We start from the raw sequence: 20,755 nt of genomic DNA, 5'->3' as shown, positions 1-20,755 counted from the left end.
AGACTACCTAATTGACCCTTTCGTCCCCACCAGCATGCTTCAGACAGTTCAGAAGAAACCTCGATTAACCGTGATAGGAGGAAACAAGTAATTAAACGTACAACCATTGCAGAGTTAAGGTTTTGCAACACACCGTGATGATCGTGGGAGATTCATTTGAAAAGTTTTTATTATCCCGAAGGCTCTTTTATTTCAAACTTTTCACAATTTGTATTTTATTTTATACTATTTGCGGTAATTTAATTTACTTTAATTACAAATCTAATTTTTCTGCTAACCTCTCTAGCTGAATCATGTAAAAAATGATTCAGCTATAGTCGAAACATTTGCATTTCAACATTGATAAATTGATAACAGAAGTCCAGAGGCCCAAAATTTCGACGGAAGCCCAGTAATCATAATTCTCTTTATTTATTATTTTAATGATGGGTGTTATTGGCGTGCATTGAATTCCAATCAGGTAAAATGCATTTATTATCGTTCATTGGCCGATTTTAAAATTGTAAGGACTGAGAAATCAGTTGCAACTCACGGTATAAATAAATACAGTCCAGATTTAAAGAAGCTCCCTAGCCTCCGACGAGATTTAAACCAAACCTCTCCAAACGAGTAACAAGTGGCGAATTCACCATACTGTCACGAAGATCGTCTAAATGGAAGAGGCCGTTAAATCCATTTTTAAAGTTATCAGGAAGCCAATCATCGGTCATGCACGACGAAAATTAGAGATCAACCATTCTTAAATTTCTATATTCCTTGAATAATTCTATTCTATTCTGTATTATATTTCTTTATTCGATATCATTGATTAAAGAAAATGTTGTTTGGAAATTAGCTGTGGTAAATGAGATTCACTGCAGCCTCTTGCCTTTATCTGCTGCAGGCATACGATTTCAACCAAACAGTGGAATGACAATAAAATAACGAATAAAAAAGTGAAAATGGGAGATTATATTCATAACTGGCTTTGGTAATTTGAGTATTGCTGAAATTTTATTTTATAATTAAGCATCAGGTTTTTATGAATAGTAAAGACTGGTCCATATCGTATTGTACAAGCTCAGGAAATCCTGTGGCCTGGGACAACGAAGAAGAGCAACTGATAAGCGCGGGTCAGACTATTATTTTCCCTTAACATGGGCACACAGGAAAGGTGTAGAGATAAAACTAGTATATTTACCTGCTTGTGATGTCACTAGGAGGGAAAAAGCGACGCACACAGCCACGCACCGCATCTGCAAGAAAAGAAAAATGCGTTAGTAAGTGGTATGTAAGCGGCCAGAGGGTATAGGTCACCTGCCTTCGAGAGACATGATATGGTCACAAAAAAACCAGGTCATGAACGAAGCTAGTGTCCTCTATCAGGAGCACCATGCTGATGACGTTAACATAATTAAGGTTAACGAAACCGACTTTCCTGTTAAGGTTACTCGGTATTATGCTTCTGGGGGGTGTCCCCTTCCCTTTTACTCTTTGGGGCGCGGTGAAAGGTTTCGAGAAATAACGCCGTTGGCTTTGCACCTGGTTAAAGGTCTACACGCGGCCCATTCAACAATTCATTCGGGGCAATAACCCTGCGAGATTTCATGCGCCGTTTATCCCCCGCATGGTTCTCGTGACAGTTCATAACTGGTTTCGGACAAAATTCAAAAAAATAAATTATTACTACAATGATCAAAAGCGTGACGTCTTTAATTATTTAAGTAAAGTTTTTCAAACTGCAAAACTTTACTCAAGTAATTATTTAATTAGAATAAGTTACCACGTTTTCATAAAATATTTCATTAAAAACTTTAAATGGGCATTTCAGTTACCCTTAGGCTAAGTAAATAGTTGATCCACTTACCTGAAGAATATTATTTTAACCTCCTTCTTTCCGTTGCTAATATTTTTTTATTAGTTCTTGATCTCCCAAGATGCTCAGTATTTTAGCAGGATTTTCTGAACAAAGAGATTCCAGAATATTGTTGTCGCTTTTTGATTTTACTCGAGGGATTCGGTGAGTACGGTGAATCGTACTCGCCCACTCCCTCTAGTAAAATCAAAATCTGGAGTCAATATATTTTGTGTGTAAACTGCACTTAATAAATGATCTTCTTACCTGTTTTGAAGAATGAGAAACTCGCGTTCTCGAGGGGAAAAACCACGCAGCCCTTGCCCAAGATCGACTAACTCGGCCATGATTGAAAAAAGCCGATGAAAGGTCCTCACTCCCTAACAGGAAGTACCAGACGAAAAACCCAGAGACTCGAGTATTTCATCATTAAAAGGGAATCGAGTCCATTTTCCCATGGGGTAAAGGAGTTTAGCGATGCTATAAGAGACTTCTATGAACGAATGATATGCTTCAATTTTAATCAAGTTAGTTGATTCCTTCACGTATTTTTCCGGCAAACACGGTGAACCATTACTAGTTGAAAATAATCTGAAGGTTTGGGGTAATAGTGAACGAAATGGACGTCGACCTCGACTTCATTTCTCAAGACAAGAGGGAGATATAAATTCCTAAGGGTCTTTCCTGAGAATTCGGCTTTGAGTACAGACTTCTGTTCACAGCCGCACAACTCTCAGTCGCAACACTGATTCGTAATTTATGATAATTAGTAGATGACACACAATGTTTTGATTCTTTGTTCTATTACTTCACGCACATATTTTGAATTTTGCAGTTTTCAGTGTAACTACACTCCCAGCAGATCATGTACCAGACTAATTGTAACATTATTAATTTTTTAATACATTACCACCACACCCTTCTGGAATCTCTCATAATGTGGATATAACTTCCCAACTGAGATGGCTTGTTGTATTACCTACCCGCCCACTGATGACGAAGCCAATAAGCTTCGAAATGATCGTCTGGGTGGTGGTACGCTGAAAATAAATAACAGTAGTCTTCTCTACTAGAGAAGCGTTATTTATTTGAAGTAATTCAATAGTAGCTATCTCGTTGTGAAGGCAACCACATTATGAGATACAATTAAAACGATGCCTTCTACGCTACAATCGTAGTTCAAATCTATGGGTTAACTATGGTGTATTTACACCGATATTACATAATTTTTTAATGAAAATATCATATTAATCAATGATAATCACTACGGGACTCTCGAATACACACCTAATTAAAATGTATGACGCCCTTATTTGTAACAAAGCATCTTCTGTTGTTGCGTTTTTTCAGACGCATCAACAACTTAAGCCATTTTGCACAGTATATAAATTGCGTGTGTTCTGTGGTCGATTTGCTGTTTCTGGACGAAAAACCCGAGTTTCCAGGAGAAAAAACCAAAGAATTTTCTGAAGAGCTCCATCAGTGCAGCATGTAATAAAACTGCACAATTATCGTGTACTGTGATCATGATAATGATCATAGCTGTATTATGAACGATACCACAATGGGTCAGTCCTGCTATTTCAGTTAGGAGTAGTACTTTGTTTTATGCACGAAAAGATTCGTCCGTCTTAAAATTTGCTTTAATTTTATTCGATACTCGGGCGCAAATATTCCCTTATACATGTACTCGCATATACGAGAGTCCATTATATTAAAATAGACAAAACTCTTGCTATTCTAAACTTAAAAGCATACGAACCTTAACTGTGTGGTCCATGGGTAATTAATTATATAATGGTTAATTAACTAATTAACCGTGAGTAATTAAATTATGCCTTGTGCATTTCGTCTTCTGGTCCATGGGTAATATACGCGACCACTCGTACGAGATCGAATCCGTATACTGCCACCAAAAATGAGCTGCCCATTTAAGTGTGGTGGTTGTAGTATCGATGTCCATATGAAGTCATCTGGTTATTCGCATCTGGCGTGCGAATATAAAACGAATCTTTTTTTTAAAACTAACTTCCGTTTATCAAAATCACAGGGATTGTATTCAGCGGTTTTCATTTGAAGCCAATATGGTAAAATATACCATTAAAACAAAATGCGCCTAAAAATTTCGTATTGATATATAAATAATAAATAAATAATAAAAGCTAAATTACAGTAAACGCCCAGCTATCTGGTATCTAACTGGAAAGTTCATACAACTGACACACTTTAAAAATCATATTAAAAAAAGGGTAGTGGCATCACCAACTTACCTAATAGCAAAAACTCCGAAATAAATAATTAAACATTGACTTTAAATAACTAAACATTAAAATATTATTTAACTAAAAACAATAATATTTAACAAGACAACAATTTCTATTATAAACCGTTGTCTTGATAAATATAGCCACCCAAATATATAGTTAATTGAGAAAGTGTATTTATATTTGAAGGTAACCGCAACCATTCATCGATTACGGTATTCGAAAAGATCAGAAACTTGTTAAAGAAATAGAGTTTAGTTTTTCTTTAGTTGTTTTTAAAAACTAAAGTGTACTAATCTTAAAACAGAAACTGGGTGATTTCGGAAGAATAGAGAAAGGTAAAAACTGTATAAGAAGTGCTATTTTAAAATTAAGACAAAGGAAATAAAAGAGTAGTGTGCACACTGGTCAGGTAAGAAGTTTAACTTCACTTTACAGCATTTCAACGTTAGTGCCCATCTAACCGACAAATTCATGCCCTCGCCCTCCATTCCTCATGCTTCGATAAGCGGCTTTTTTACTCTATATGAACGGAAATAAAAGCAATAAGAACATACAGATAACGAATAAAACAATATAGTGGAGATACGATAAACAACGTACTCCTGTTGTACAATATTTTAATTAGAATTAAATACAGTCCTAATCTGATCAGCAAGTACCGATATTTAATCAAAATCGAAAATGAAATCTAAGAAAAGAGGTATTAAAATAATCTCTACAAAAAATAATATTATAGCGGACTCTTATTCATTATTCATGATGTGTTAGCAACAGTATTTAATGCCACACGTGATATCCCCAGCCCACCTCTGCTTCTGTCTAGTATGAAGTAATTTAATGTCATCTAAAATTCTGGAAAAAGTGCATATTTTGACTCCCTTCCGATGCTACACTGGTAGAGTGCTCGAAAAAACCTTAATTAGAGTCTGTAAGGCTCTGAAAAATCGTTACATAAGAAATACTTCGTCAAACCCACCACAAGTCTAGACTATCATGGGAGTGAAAGTTCTGGGAACGAGATTTTCAAATGAATCCCGGTTCCAGCAATTCAGCTCCACCCAACGTGTTGGTTGAGTAATAAGACAGACAAGCGAAGAGAACCCAACCTATTTTTAGATTGGATGTACAACCTATTCGATGTACGAATCAAATACGACATTTGTGAAGATAAAATTTAGCATCACGAAAGAAAAAAGAAAACAGACTACACTGTATTTAATGATGATTTACATTCCTGTGCAGATGCAGTGTACTTTCACCACGGAGCTGGTAGGAAGATGACGATATCTGCCACACAGCAAACCACGACAATATGAGTGAGAAAAAATCGTACTCACTCATTCCCTTTGAAACTCGATATGAACCCAAATAAAAATATTTAGAAGCATCTGGAGAAGATATTAGGCTCACAACGCGTTTCGTTTACATGATATTAGTTCAAAATTAACAAATCCTCCTTTTCCTAACCCAAGGTAAACTGGAAATCGGGAGTTCAGATCAAGAGATTATTCGAAGAAATCATTCAAATACGCAAAATAAGTATTAAAACTTTAGCTACTTTAAGTGAGGGATCGATTAAAGTCGATGAGGGGATTTTAAGTGAGGGGATCGATTTCATATCTGAAAACAAACAGATATGAAACCTTGATCTTTCGAGAATTATGATGTGTAGTAGTAGGCATAATAAAACAAAGATTATCACATGACCAGTAGTTTTTATATGGTTTACTTTTCAGAAGGATTACTTGAGATCATTAACTTTCCTATGCCGTAACTAAGAAAGTTAAAACAAATTCAGGGGAATAACACAGAGTAAGGTTATGTGAATAATGCAAACATTTTATTCTGACAAATGGGATTCTTCCTTAGTGGAAGACTCATCCCATTTCTTAGTTCCCCACTAAGAAGATTATGTCTAATCAGGCTGGAAAAGTTCGGCTTCGTTTTGCTTGTCGGGGAGAATATGATTCTTGAGTTATTCAAAAAATGCATAGAAAATATAAATTTGCTAAAAATTACTTATTAAAGACAATTCTCATTTCATATAAAACAGAAACGCAAACAACCGTTTAAAAAGCCCAAACTTTTAACACCCTGAAAGTAAACAAATTCCGACATTTCAGTTATCCTTGTTTCCATGTCAGTGACCTAATCATGCGTTCTGTATCTAGAACACTGCCCTACTTAAAGGAACTTGTAGTTATGCCAAACATGTGAAAATAACTTTTATATTTTAACATAAAACTAACATGCACATCACTGTAATAGCAGTTCTATTTTTTCTAAAACGCAACTCTTCACCGCCGTTGCTCCGAGCTTATGTACATAATAAAATAACAGTAAAGTAAACGTCATCCCCGATGGACATCCATTGAATTTAAAGTACGAGTATGCGGAGTTGGCATAAGATCTGCGTATGAGCTAGAGAAGCTTTGGTCAACTGGTGCGTCCACATCGGTATTTCCGAAACCAGAGTAGTTCCTTTGGCGCTCCAATACCATCAGTTCTTGGACTTGCTAATCAGAACTATCTCATCCTAATTAGCGTTTGTGTTTTTTGGTATACATATATCTAAATATGTTAAATGTACGTCTATAAGAAGAAAATGGTTACAGAGTCATAACAGGTATTGGTCATTCATAGTGAAACTTCACCTTGGGAAGCCGACTTTGGAAAGGTAATGCAAAGCATTTTCCAAAGTCTGAAAAAAATTCTACTTTGCTGTTCGTAAGGATTCTAAGACTACTCTTTGAAATCCTTAGCATTCAAGGGAAAATTTGAAGAAATTTCGAAGTACAACAAGGCATATTTGCATTTTGACATTTCATTTGCATTTTTTTCGATGCGAGAATTGAACCTGCAAACCTGCAGCTGAAGATAATTGATTTACAATGCATTGAACAATTAAAATTACATTTTCAGAGTGAAAAAAAAAAAAAAAAATGCAGCTTTGAGAAATTTTGCTCCTAAAATGCTCTGATGTCCAAAGTTAAGTTACAGTCATGTTTTTAAACATGAAAATTTGACCGCCTGAGATAGCCATCATGATACACCTGAAAAGACACTAGATGATTTAAGCTCTGGAACATGCAAATGAGGTAGATAGAAAGTATTAAAGCATGCACAATCGAAAAGAGCATTTGATTAGGTTTTAATCTTTCCGTATAATGCAAAGACGTTTGGAAGTTACAGGTCGGTGGGTGACTCTACAGGGTGATAGCAAGCTTTGGTGCTAGAGTATTAAATATGTCAAGAATGATAATTTCAAGGTTATGGAGACACTTGGGAAGAGAGAAAGAGGAGTGTCTTGAAGGCAAGTTCAAGGTCTACCAAGGGTTGCAACATCTCACACAGGATGATCGCTATTCTACCCTAACAGCAAAACATAATAATAAATAGGCACGTCTCGTACCCAGGATTTACAACATACTCTTCAAGGCATAGGACAGGGTTTTGCATCCAGATCGGGAGATAAAAGGCGAGTATTGTGCGGTGGCAGATTCAGTATGGGGTGAACGCCTCCTTCCACAGAGAATCTGAATAAAAATAGGACACATACTGTTGCTTTATTACATTAAGTCAGCATTGTCAATCACATGTATCATAGCGTTATATCGTCACCTTCCCTAGACAAACAGCCTGGATTCTGATATTGTGTAGATTATACACACTTACGTAAATTACATTTAGTTTCTTGTGCAAAGGTCTTTAATACGATTACAATTAGCTCCTTCAATTAACTTAAACACTTATTTATTTAATGGGATTACCATCAGCTCCTCAGTTAATTTAAAACACTTTAGCTCGGACAACTGAATTCGTTAAATCGTGCATTTCATTCTGCCTCTTATCAACACTTTTTCAAAAGTCAGATCGGTGGATGCGTTTATAACGATCCACCCTCACAGTTCATTTAAATCTACATCACGTTAGTTACAAAACTGCAGTCGCTACAAGTTCAGTGTTCCAGCATTTCATCTGTTGTATGTTAAGTTAGAAAATATTGCAAATCAAAGTTATCTTGCCAGACAAGAGGTAAGTCCTCCGTGACAGTATAGTGGTTTCGCCACTTGTCACTCCTTTGAAGATTGGATTCGATTCACATCAGTGAATGGAAGAATTTCTAGAGTTTCTTCTATCGGGGGCCATAGTTAGCCAGTCTTAGGCAGAAACAGAGTGAGAGAAATCTGAATCTACTCAATATACACTACACTGCGTTGAGATTTACAGGAATGATTTTAGAAGCACTTACGAAAGTGTATAAGGATTATCGAGACGACCTTGGGCATCTCTGCAGACAATGCTTTCGAAGTTTGGAATTGCGAACTAAAATTCCAACAAATAAATGATTGAATACTATTCAATAAAACGGAATAAAGGGTTTCGTCTGTTATGGTCTCGTCTCATCATGAACTACAAGGCACCGGCGTTCCGAAAAATCCAAGGAAGAAAACATTTCAATCACATCGCAACCCAATGGGTTGACCTGAAAGCCTGTAATCCTACGCGTTGCAAAACTATTAAGACCCAGTGAAGATTAATGACAAAAAAAAAAAAAAAAAGCACTGGAAGAACTTTATCAAAGATTACTTCCAGATAGCGTCAGCAGACTAAATCCTTTATTCCACTGTATTTAATAGTACTCCATTCCTTGCAAAAGAAGATAAAATCGTACAAACTAAAAAAAAAAAAAAAAAGTAACAAGAAAACCATATAACTCAAAATAAAGAAATAAACACCGATTGATATTCTTTGGAATTTTAGTTCAGACATTTGGCAGCCTTCGAAAGTACTATCTGCAGAGCACGTCGTTTCTTTCAACTCCAGTGCAGTGTAGTGTCGTGTGTATTAAATAGATTTGTAATTACCCCTTCAGTATGTACCCATCCCCTGCATAAATCGCTTTAGATAAATCCGAATACCGTTTTCTACTCTATTTTGTCACAAAATGACTATTGTTATTCTCGAGAAAAAGGGAAAATTTAAGCATATGTTAAATAAAGTAAGGTTATGCAGGCCATTGAAGAAGGAGGTCAGTTTGTCAAGGTTAACCGGGAGTTATATCAATGCAGGAATTGCAGCATCTCTCTCTTTTTCTTTAAAAGCAGTCCCGTTATCTGATTACAAATCAAATGCGGAAGGAAGGATATGCAGTTTGTGTTCTTTTCGCTCAGAAGCAACCAAGGCGAAGAGCATCCCTGACTATTCAAGTAAATGTTGTATTCTACAGCACGGTATATTCGCCTGTTTTTAATGTTGAAAAAGTGGAGTTTTCGAGGGTTAATTAACTCAGTTAACTATCGGAGACAATTCCTAGTCAACGGGAATAACTTTATATAATCTTTAAAATAATATAAATATGAAATAATTAAATAAAAATATATACAGTATACATATTATAAATAAAACAAGGCTTTAAATTGTGCAAAAATAAATTGTTGCTGATTATCTCCGTGTTTTGCGTTAATTTTAAGAGTGGTGACGTTTTACTTTTCTCACCGTATTCAGTTCGGCCTACAATACTTTAACAGGCTACCATATTATAAGGCTTTCAGTTTTTTTTTTTTTTCGGAATAAAGCTGAATGCGTATTATTTCATAATTACATTGTTCATTTTTCTACCCTATTTTCTTTCACTTTCTAAGAAAAAAAAGTAGAGGAAAATTCTGGAATCTGTTCAAGAACAATGTGAACTTTGCAGGCAGGAACTGTGACAGCGGTAACAAATATGATATTGAAAAGGCTTAGTATCCAATTATGCAGCGACAAATGAGCTTTCCAGTGCTACGTGAAGAGTTTATTCATCATGCTAAACAGATTGCCCCAAATTCCATTTCAACTGGCACAGTTAATGAACATAAAGAAAACATTTTCGAAAAGTACAAGCGATATTAATAGGAGCTGTCAAAACTGGAAGACAAAGAAATGCACTCGACAATTGTTTATAGTTAAGTATTACAGATTAGCACGGATAAAATATAACGTTCCGTACAGCAAAATAAAAATATCCGACAGCAAGGAAATAATTTGCAATAAGAAACAGTCTTCCTTGACAGTACCGTGGGTTCTTCACTTATCACTCGTCCGAAGAAGTCTTGCTTCCTTCGGATCCCGTCGGAGACTGGAGGAATAGAGACCTTGTCAATAGGGACTTTTGCTGGCCGATTTCAGAAAAAAAGAACTTAAAAAATTGTCCAAAAGTTATTAGGCAAACCCAACTATCATCAAAAGTTTGTAAGATTTCATCAAAAGTCAGAACCAATAACAGGGAATTTTTTCCAGTATTTACAGGAAGAGAAGTGTATTTTTAAAGTTTTTATCTTCTAAAGCAGCGAAATACGATTGTATGTCTACCCAAAAAGGCATTGGTTTGTTATGGACTGTTCTGAAATTAGTGCTAAGACGCTTGGAGCCATGACGCAAGACCATCAGTTTATCCAAGTTTAAATTGCAGTGATGTAAGGTCAATCGGTTTATTGCAGCATGACAGGAAAAAACAAACGGGGAAAAACAAAAAACAAACAAACGGTTACACTTAGGCCTCATATCTCCCTCAATAAGCCTCAAATAAGTCTCAAAAAAGCCTCAAATAAGTCTCAAAAAAGCCTCAAATAAGTCTCAAAAAAGCCTAAAAAAAAAGCCTCAATAAGTTCCGTCACATTATTCGAACCCTGACCTCTGCAGACGACTGATAAAAGATTACAGTACTATGATGCCTTGAGATAATGAATAGTTATATGACCTGTTTACTCGAAAATGGAAGCTATCACTGTATTTATATTCTTCCATCACTTCACATTTCGGCTTCTTCGTGCCTCGTCATGAAGTGTGCAGAGTTACGTTTTGTTGTTTTTGAAATGTGCAAGAGAAACTAGGTCTATGAATCATCATATCTCTTTTGTAAGGTGCGCGTATAATTTATAATGTTAGCTTATCAAACTGTTCATAATTTACAAGAAATTTTAAACCTGATAAGGAAAAGCACTCCAGAGAATTTAACTTGGGAGGGAGCAACATGAAAAACTGAGATAAATCTTTATGAATATCTCTGCTGACGGTGGGTATATTATTAAAAACCCCATTAAAAACCCCATATAAAACGAAATTCGATATTTATTTGAAAGAACAACTTCAAAGTTTCATAAACTTCATTATTGAAAATAGTGGGATTGAAAATGGGATTGAAAATAGCTCAATTTCAAAATGGGGTTAGATTAAATTCATGAAAAATGCACAGTAGTGTTCCATGAAGGCACGTAGGCAGGCCTCTTCTAGAGGATAAAAAAGATGAATAATTCATAGTTATGATGATTTTCAAACTACAAAACTTCTCTCGCGAAGCTCTCAGGCCGATGATCTTCAGAAGTCATTCCATCTGGAGCTAAGCATAAAAACAGCATTCATCCTGCCTTGGTTGAAATGAAATCACCTTTGCAAGAGAACAGGGCACACTCTGTGAACTACATAGTCCCCCCCCCCCTTACAAACCACTTATTGTGAAACATATCCACAGAAATTGCAATTTAAAAGAAAGAATTAATCGAACTAACGGGATCAAATTAGAGATGCACTTCAATTTAAAAAAAATCTGAACTGCAGAATTTAAGCACAGACTGCTATTACAGCAGTCTGTGAGTGATTTATGCTTATGGCTTTCAGTATTTATTTCAAAAGTTTTTAATTCATATTTTGCGCTTTATAAGTACATATTTTGAAGTTTATAAGTACATTAGCGTATAGGACGTGTTCTGTTTTCGTCGAATAGTTAGGATTTCAGAATCACTGGAGGAGAGATAACGATTTTTCCATACTTCCTACTGTCATCGTTCCTTAAAGCAAATGCAAGAAGAGACAAAAAAAATCATTACAAAGAGATTTTTGTGCCTTATAATTAGACAAACGTTTTATGCACAGATATATTCAAACGCGAACTAGTGGTCAAACGCGAGGGTACATTTGCGCGCCATTATATTCTTTCCCATGGAATAGATAATCTGACTTTGTGCAGACAACACCGCTTTTGAACCAATAATTGTTATTTTAATGGAAATTCATTCTGGAAATTGATTTTTCACTTGCTTTCACCTGGAGAGAATGCGGAACACCCTTGCATCCTTCTAACATCAGGGAAACAGATAGTTACTGTGGCAGCGATCTCATGGTCAGGAAAGCCGTCGTGAGGAACGGCCTTCACATCATTGAAGAGCTTCTCTTTAGTGCTCAATGGCATAGAAATAAGATTTTTGAGTAGACTAAGTATCCACTCCCTACAACGTGGCAGCGCTTTATTACAGACCCTTGTTTGGTATCGTGTTCCAACACGATAATACACCGTTCCACATCGCCAGTTCGAAAACATTTCAGACATGAGCGTACAAAAGTTGGATTAACCGTCGCAGAGTTCACATTTAACCTCACAGAACACCTCTGGAATGAACTGAAACGTCGGATCAGGACCACATCAACACATTTTATATTGATAGTTCAACTGGTCACTGTTCTGGAGAAGAATGGAAGACAGCACCCGCAGAAGTCTCTCATTCGTTGGTGGAAAGTCTGAACATGAGAGTGGAGCATATTATAGCAGCCAAAGGGAGCCGACATGCTATTGAAGTGAGTGGCAGTGACTTCGGTGTGAAATCGACGCGTGTCCATAAACTTTTTGGAGCATAGTATACTTACTCATTAAATTTGTTGACGTCCTGCTGTAATTTAAAATAAATCCGAATATGACATAAGATTTTAAAGTTCTAGAACACGCATATCAGATGGGCTATAAAAGTGCACTGCAATAGCACTACCCAATTCTGATCTGTATTTTCAGAAACCACTTTTCTCATTCTGTACTAAAACGCCCAAGGTAGCCAAGTGGTCAAATGTGAGGGTGCAACAGCACTCTTACACTCGACAGCATTTGGATGAACTGTGGTTGGAGCCCACGATGCAATCGTTAACAGTATTTAGCGTGACTGCGGAATACAGTTAACGATTGTATTCAATGTCGAAACGATTAACTGCAAATCCTCTGACCTAGTGGTCATGGCGGATTGTAAACAGAAGAACGTCTCTAAGACTTGGAGAGGTGGAGGGCAGGATAAGTTGCAAGCTGAGATAATCACAGCCATAAACGTGTAAGAATGACAGGTTGAGGCTTATTGCAACAATATGAAAGGAGAGGAGTCTTGAATTCAAGAGTTATATGTCCCATACCGACCAGTTCCTGGTACTGGCGTGAGGCAACAGACGGCTCACAACTATTTAGAGCTGTCAGTCGCCACAGAAACAATGGTTTCCAAACAAACTCGAATACAGAGAGTGTAAGGAAATGAAATTTATGGAAGATCGCCAATTGCTAGAGCGAATACAGAGGAGGGCAAAAAGATTGGTGAGAGGACAAAGGGGAGCTCTTACCAAGAAAGGCTTAAGTTCTGCAAATTGCAGCGTCTGGAGACTAGGCACCTGCGAAGTGATATGATTGAGGTGTATAAGGCCTTGAATGGTTTTAGCAGACTCAATGCTGATGGGATTTTTCCTCTTGCTCAGATTACGAATCACAGTTGTAGAATAGACGTGCTGTCGTTGTGGAAGTTGATAGCTTAAATAAATTCAAGGAAGAACTGGACAAACAATTGGAGCGAATGGATCGGTGAAATGGGAAGTGTGTGTGGATTTTTTTTTTTTTTTTTTTGATGCTGTACAAGCTTGCTTTCTTGCGTCATATACCTCTACTAATACTAATTTCTTTCCCGTTAAAAGACAATATGTTTTCGTGCATATTGTCAATTTGTACAGAGACAAATTGGCACTGATCACTTCCCATGATCCTCCACGGGTTTCAAGTCTCTTTCAAGTCTCCCAGGAGTGGATCTGTTACCAACTGGCCTTTTCATCAGCATGAGAGAGGTTTGGCGGTCAGAGGTGATCAACCCTATTAAACTCCCGAATTATGCATAACTAATCTAATGATTATAATTCATGAAAACAGAAGCCTATTTCTTTTCTAATATATTTGACATAATACTCGTAATATGAGGGAAAATGGAAAAGTAAGGTCTCCGATGTTGTCATTTAAAAACTAGGTGGAGTATAAATATGTAACTTTGAACATTTACAATATGAAACACATTAGATGAAACTGATCTCGTCGACTTCTTTTCGGGTGGTGGCTGTGTTAAACGCTAAAATAACGAAAACCATTCATGTTCGCTGTACGAAAAATCCGAATTTTGGGAGGATAAAATGATGAAACCCTCACTCGAAATCGACTGACTCACTCCCTTCTTATTATTAAAATAACTAAATGTTGCGTGTGAGGAGTAAAATGCATCTGCCAACACATACATACACAAAAAGTAATAAAAAAAAGGCGCCAATCATTCATACTTTTTTTTTATCGCCTAAAAACAAGCCTTCCAGTTCTATTCTGGAATTTTATTAGTCTCAGCTTCTTCATCTTTGCAGGAAATTTCTTTCAATGGTGTAAAATATGGGGCGCATAAGTAAACTTCGTGAGACTCAGTCTTCCGTTACTTCTAATAATATTTCATATTTGCAGGTTCCCTCCCCGCCTCTCTCTCTCTCTCTCTCTCTCTCTCTCTCTTTCTCTCTCTCTCTCTCTCTCTCTCTCTCTCTCTCTCTCTCTCTCCTACCAGCTAGAACACACCTCCCTTGTTCATTTTTACACTTATTCCTTAAAGACCTTGCGCACCTGAGTCACATCTTCCCTCAGAAGATATCATTCAATTCCAAGCTTTGTAGTCCGCACCACTTTATAAGTCATCCTTCATATTGACATAGATTATTTCCCCCCAATGATGTGGTCACCCTCTTTTTTGAACTCTATAGAAGCTCTGTGTCATTCTTCCGGCGTGACCTCCAAATCTGAAAACAATATTCCAAATGCAGTCTCACCATCACCTTATACAGAGGAAAAACAACATCCTTCTCCTTACTTGAAAAGATTCCATAGCTCATACACACGTTACTACGTGCTTTCTAGTCGCTCTTTACCAAATGCTAAATTTCTAAGCCATTTTCGCCTTGAACCATTTTTAACTCCTTTTTTCTTAGTTTTTAAGTCACTCCCGGATTTCTGTTTCCCGGGAGCAGATTTCGAAGCAGTAAACTTCAGTTGGCATTCAGGCCATATCTGCAACCGATCTAAGTCATTTTGAAGCAACATGGCTCGGTTCTGGTCACAAACCATCCATTCTACCTTTAAATCATCAGAAAACTTTAACAACTTCCCTTGTACTTCCTCGTCAATGTCGCTAAGAAAGATCAGAAACGGAGGAAGCTTCAGACTGATCCCTCAGGGACTCCATTTGCTTGCTATATTGATCCATCCAGAGGAGGGTCCATTTATAAATATCCTCGGTTGCCTATCATTTAGCCAGCCTCTGACTCGATGAAGGATTTTATCAGTAATCCAAATTTACTCCAATTTACATAATAGCCTTTTTACGAGGAACCATAAACAAAAAATATCTTAGTTGTTTACAGCATCCAATTTTTTATAACATCAAATTATATTACGAGCTGAAGGCAGGAAACCAATAGCAGTCCGTAAAGAAATTGGGGCTCTGCAGCTGAAACAGCAATGCTGTTTCAGCTGCAGTTCGTAAGTGGGATCAACCTTTAAGAAGAAGCAGCATTCAGGATGATGAATGGCTTGGTCACATGTCACATTTAATAAACTGACGCATCCTTAAAGAGAAATCTACAGGCGTTGAGAAATGCTATAAAAGAACGCAACCTCAACTTGTTGGCAATGAAGTCATCTTTCAGGACACTGGGCCATGCACTGCGCAGCTAAAACAGACTTGGAATAATTTATCGCTTTAATTTAACAACTGATTTCTGTTGGTTTATCACCTGACGATAATTTCGAAACTGCGTTGCAAGAATGTGTCGTGATGACACTCGTGACATCGTTGTCGTACGTACTGCAGATATAACCTCATTATTACTAGGGAATGTTCTCCTGCATGATTTCTTAAGGTTTCTTCCTCACGGTCTGCCAAATTGGGAGCTGGAACAATATATGTGTCGCCGGTGCTGGCTTTAAATTCTGTTTTTTTTTTTTTTTTTTGTGTTTTTTTTTTTTGGATGTATGCGTGCGGGTGTGTACAGAATAGGGAAAACTTACACGTGACCTACTTAAATTACTCAGTATTCCATATAAAGGAAAAATATTTTTATTCTTAAATCAAACTGCATGTGGTGATCCTCTCTTGGTATTTATTCCACTGAGTGCACCGTGAAAAATAAATAAAAGAGATATTCGAACCAATTAAAAATATATTTTAAAAAAATCACTTAAAGGATGGGTGAGGGAATTAAAATAAAATAAATAAATCTTTATTTGTCCTATCATAAATTTCCTTCACTTTCAGGCTAACTAAAATACCTAAATAATTTGAAAACGCGTCCTGTGACAAAACAGATCGAGACCAACTTTTCTTGGTCTCGATCTGTTGATCTGTTGATGAACCAAGAACTTTGTCCTGATTACAACAGATTGATCCCAAATCGTGATCAGATGCTGGGCTTCAGTATCCTAAATATATAAAAAAAAACTTGTCACAAATAGCATGTAATGAAAATTAAACCGCAAACAATTTCAACACAGTTAAATACTGCTGAGGTCCTATATTCACCATTTTATTTCGTTTACTTGTACTTGTCATTTATTTTCAAGATATATGCCGTGAAGTAGAGAACCAGAGAAGGGCACTGCATGTGGAATTTCACCACAGAACCCTTGAAAGTCATTTGATCGTAAAACCTTGATTAATGTTCATTCGTCATAAAAATATTTTTGTTTTGCAATCATCAGCGGCTAATATTTACCTAATTACATTTAGCCTTGCTACTAAATACAATTAAGTTATATTTAATCGTATTTAACCTTGGTTTCATCATTAAAATAGTGTTGCTTTATAAGCTGTGGATTTCATTATATTTTTCAGACTGTATTTCGCGTCCCTCCTTTAAAAATTTAAATTCGACACCTTCCCTTCTACAAAAGGGTTCATAGAATACAATCAAATACGTAGTTTTAACGATACCTCAGATTTTATAGTTGGAGTCCCGTAGATGACGTGAGGAATTTTTATGGGAATTTTTCACGATGTGGCTGAGTTAGTCGGTCTCAGGCGTGGCATGGTTTTTTTTCTAAGGAAACTCGGGTTTTTCGTCCAGCAAACAGAAAATCGACCATAAAAAACATGCAATTTACAGACAGTACATACGGAGCAATATGGCCTTAGTCGCTGATGCCCCTAATGCAACAACAACAACGTTACTGTATAGTCTATATGGAAGAAATAATGCTCAATAACAAAAATTATTTCAATGGTTCCTGTCTGTTAATTAGTCTTATCATATAAGGTGTAATGAACACCCAAGAAACTAAGGCTATGAGGTATCAATATATTGTCTGTAATGTCGTGTATTTTTCAGTCAGTTTGTTCGCCGAGAAACCCAAGTGTCCGAGATGAAACATCATGCAATCCTCCCTCGAGACCGATTAGCCACGTTGTCAAAAAACCCATAAACGTTCCTCGCATCATTGACGAGATTCGAACTCGGGTCTTTTCGGCTCAACGTGGAAGAACGGCGATTATAATGACGTGCTCCATTGAGGGCGTTATTTAGTACACATATAACAAGTAACGTTCTTCAAACGTATGGACGCTAAAGAGTTCCAAGCAGAAATTTCATCTACAATATGCTGTTCTATGGAATTTTGGATTTTCTTAAATTGCTGACATTCTTACAAGTTTCAAAAAAAAAAAAAAAAAAAGTTAACAGACTGAGTTGTTTCTTAATAAGATCCAAGGCAGCTAAGGTGAAGAGGCATCATTATATATGAATAGGGAATATAAAATGCGTGTATTTTCTATGATCAGTCTGTTTGGAGGGACATTATGCTGAGAGTAGAATGTAAAATTCATGTGTAAACTTCGCCTGAGACTGACTAATCCAGCCACCCACAAAAACCGATAGAAGTTAAGCTTTAATGCTATGCAAACCCCTTCCCTTTCGAAAATAATGTTATCGCCCCTGGTGTGAACTAGCACATGATCATAAAAGTCGAATGCAACAAAAATCCCCAAAATAAGAACAACCGTAGTAAATTTATATATTTTATACCAGCATTTTTTTTTTCCAGAAATTTAAGCCACAAGTCCAATTAGTACATACTAGCTGGACTTGTGGTTAGTGCTAACTAGCGGGAACAGTAAAATTGTCCGGTATCCTGTGGTCCGTCCCTGGTTCTGGTGACAGGTTTGTAATGAATCGGGTATTAACAACTGCATTTGTGAAACTAATTCCAAATTGCCGAAAGTCGCAATGCCAAATACCAAAATAGGTTTATGTTTTAAATGGCGCTTTGTGCACAAAACACCATTTGGCGTTCTGTAGGCGGTTTGAACCGACATTAGAAATGGCGGTTTGCCATTTTTAATGTCGGTCATCTGATCCATTCGGCGTTGTTACTGAATAATATGACTTGCTGTTGTACGTGTAATATCAAGTAAATGTAGAATTTTCAGTTTTGTACGACTTAACAGTTTCCAGACGATCTATTGGCAAAAAGGCTTTTCCGATAGCAACTGATTGACGAAATTTGTGTCTCCCCACGCCAGGGCCAGGTTGCTAGTTAAGTTGTATACCGTATAAGCAGATTTGCATAGCAGGCTGGATTTTCTTAGTTAATATTAAACAACGAACAATGTTAACACAAGGATTTGTTTTCAATGTGATAAATTATTTTCCTTTTCTAGGGCAGGTGATAACAGTTGAGTTACGTGATATAATCAGAACGGATATTTACAACTAAGTGCCTCCCGAAGCTAATCCCTCGATCCCTCGTTTATCTCGTAATGAATAAAGTAAAATCTCAAAATTACAAGTATGTCCTGACTTTGGTACAACCTGCATATGCAAATTTTTAAATGTAAGTCAAAGCCTTCGCTTTATTTAATAGAAAAGTAACCACTATTTAAGAGAACAAGTATTGAATTCACAGACTTCTAATTGATTCAGTTCAGCATGAATTATTACGAGTTCTTCGTGGCCGTTGAGTGAATAAATCTAATAAATCTAATTTGTTTGGAAGAGGGCTGGGTTCGAATCCCGTCTATGACTACAGGAATTTCTAAACGCTTCTTCTTCAATGGAGGCTAAACGAGCTGATTTCAGCAAAGGTAGTTCCATTTCTCTCCCTCAGTATTCCGGGGATTTCTTTGTCATTCCGCACAACATGCAAATCAGCCTGAGAATACACACTTGTACAGCCATAAGATACATTAAGTCACATCATTTCTGGCAAGCCGGTAGTAGTTCTAACGAATGGTAAAATAGGTTAAGTGGTTAATACTGTTGACCGTGCGAGCACGCACTTATTTGCACAAAGGCTGCTGTTTACAAAACTACACAAATCAAACAAAACAAAACCATTAGAACTGTATTAACATCAAATATTATAATTATAACCGTCACTTATACGAAGCCTTCCACCATCCCAGCATATTTCAGCTTTTGCTAATGCTTCTAGAAGAAGCAGGCTAGACTTCCTTACTTCACAAAAATCTTTATGTGGTGACAACACTCCCTAGAAGGGGTAAATTAAAGTTAGTCCAGTAGTTTGCACTGGTTGGTTTCAGATTTTGAGTTAAGAAAAATAAAGGCTGTCCAGGAGGACGATCCCACAACCACTGTCCGCATGAGACTTTCTTCAGATTTCCTCGGAACATTCCTGCCATCGGTTGTTATAAGGATTATAATATAATCTAAGGGTTATCAGGTTATGATACATGACTTTTCAATTGTCGATGTAAAGATTGGGATATATGGAGCCATGTAGAAACTGCACATTGTTCATCGTTTATAGATGGCTCCTATAATGTGCTGAGCAGCGTGTGGTGGCACATTGTTCATCGTTTATAGATGGCTCCTATAATGTGCTGAGCAGCGTGTGGTGGCACATTGTTCATCGTTAGGACACTACGAAGTACATTTTGCACAAACCTTCCTGTACTACCAATCTCTCTCTCGCAGATAGTGTTTTGGCAGATCCATTGACTGATTTAACTCTCCCACGTAATCAACAGTCGAATACAGATCCCCCCTGATGGTGTTGTCTGCCAAGATAACATTTTATTCTGCGTGAGTGTGGACTCTGGACGATGATCCTCGCCCACGAAGGTCATCCTACAGAGTTCATATCTCATTGGGATAATAATTTACCTATTCGTAGGCGTGACGCGCAGTTGTCGACATACACTCTTTCCATACTTCGGTGAATTTCTCCTGGAGAGGCGCCCCGTGATATAAGGTTGTGTTCAACCGGGGTTTCGGAAGTCGTGTCTGGTGGTCTGTGTTATTATGTTACCATTAAAAGGTAATATCCCTGAAGAAATAATAAAAATCCAGCTAATGTATTAGAAGGTGTCGTTGCATGAGAAAGTGATAATTTTACGATGCCTGATAAATCACAATTGATCCTCCTTTGGCCAGCTGAATTGTTGAAATGTCTCTTAAAAGTCTCTCAAAAATAAAATCTTGTTTTTGAGAGACCTTTTTGAGAAAACAAAAGTTTGAGAGAAAAGAAAAACGTGCGGTGGAAAAGAAAGAACTATAATTA

The 20,755-nt window shown here is 36.9% G+C and overlaps 1 protein-coding gene across 1 annotated transcript in view; it reads right to left on the bottom strand.

Annotated features, from left to right (window-relative positions):
- LOC150083095 (uncharacterized) overlaps positions 1–20,755 on the bottom strand; it is a 104,171-nt gene that overhangs the window by 35,618 nt on the left and 47,798 nt on the right. The window contains exon 2 of the mRNA XM_090377789.1: positions 1,181–1,235. Coding sequence (XP_090233915.1) covers positions 1,181–1,235 — 55 coding nt within the window. The remainder of the gene's footprint in view (positions 1–1,180; positions 1,236–20,755) is intronic.

This window comes from Mastigoproctus giganteus, chromosome 7, assembly GCF_048544385.1.
Source record: "Mastigoproctus giganteus isolate SK-2022 chromosome 7, ASM4854438v1, whole genome shotgun sequence".
Classification (NCBI taxonomy): Eukaryota; Metazoa; Arthropoda; class Arachnida; order Uropygi; family Thelyphonidae; genus Mastigoproctus; species Mastigoproctus giganteus.
The sequence above is the reverse complement of the archived record's forward strand: the minus strand, read 5'-3'. Positions and strand labels throughout refer to the sequence as shown.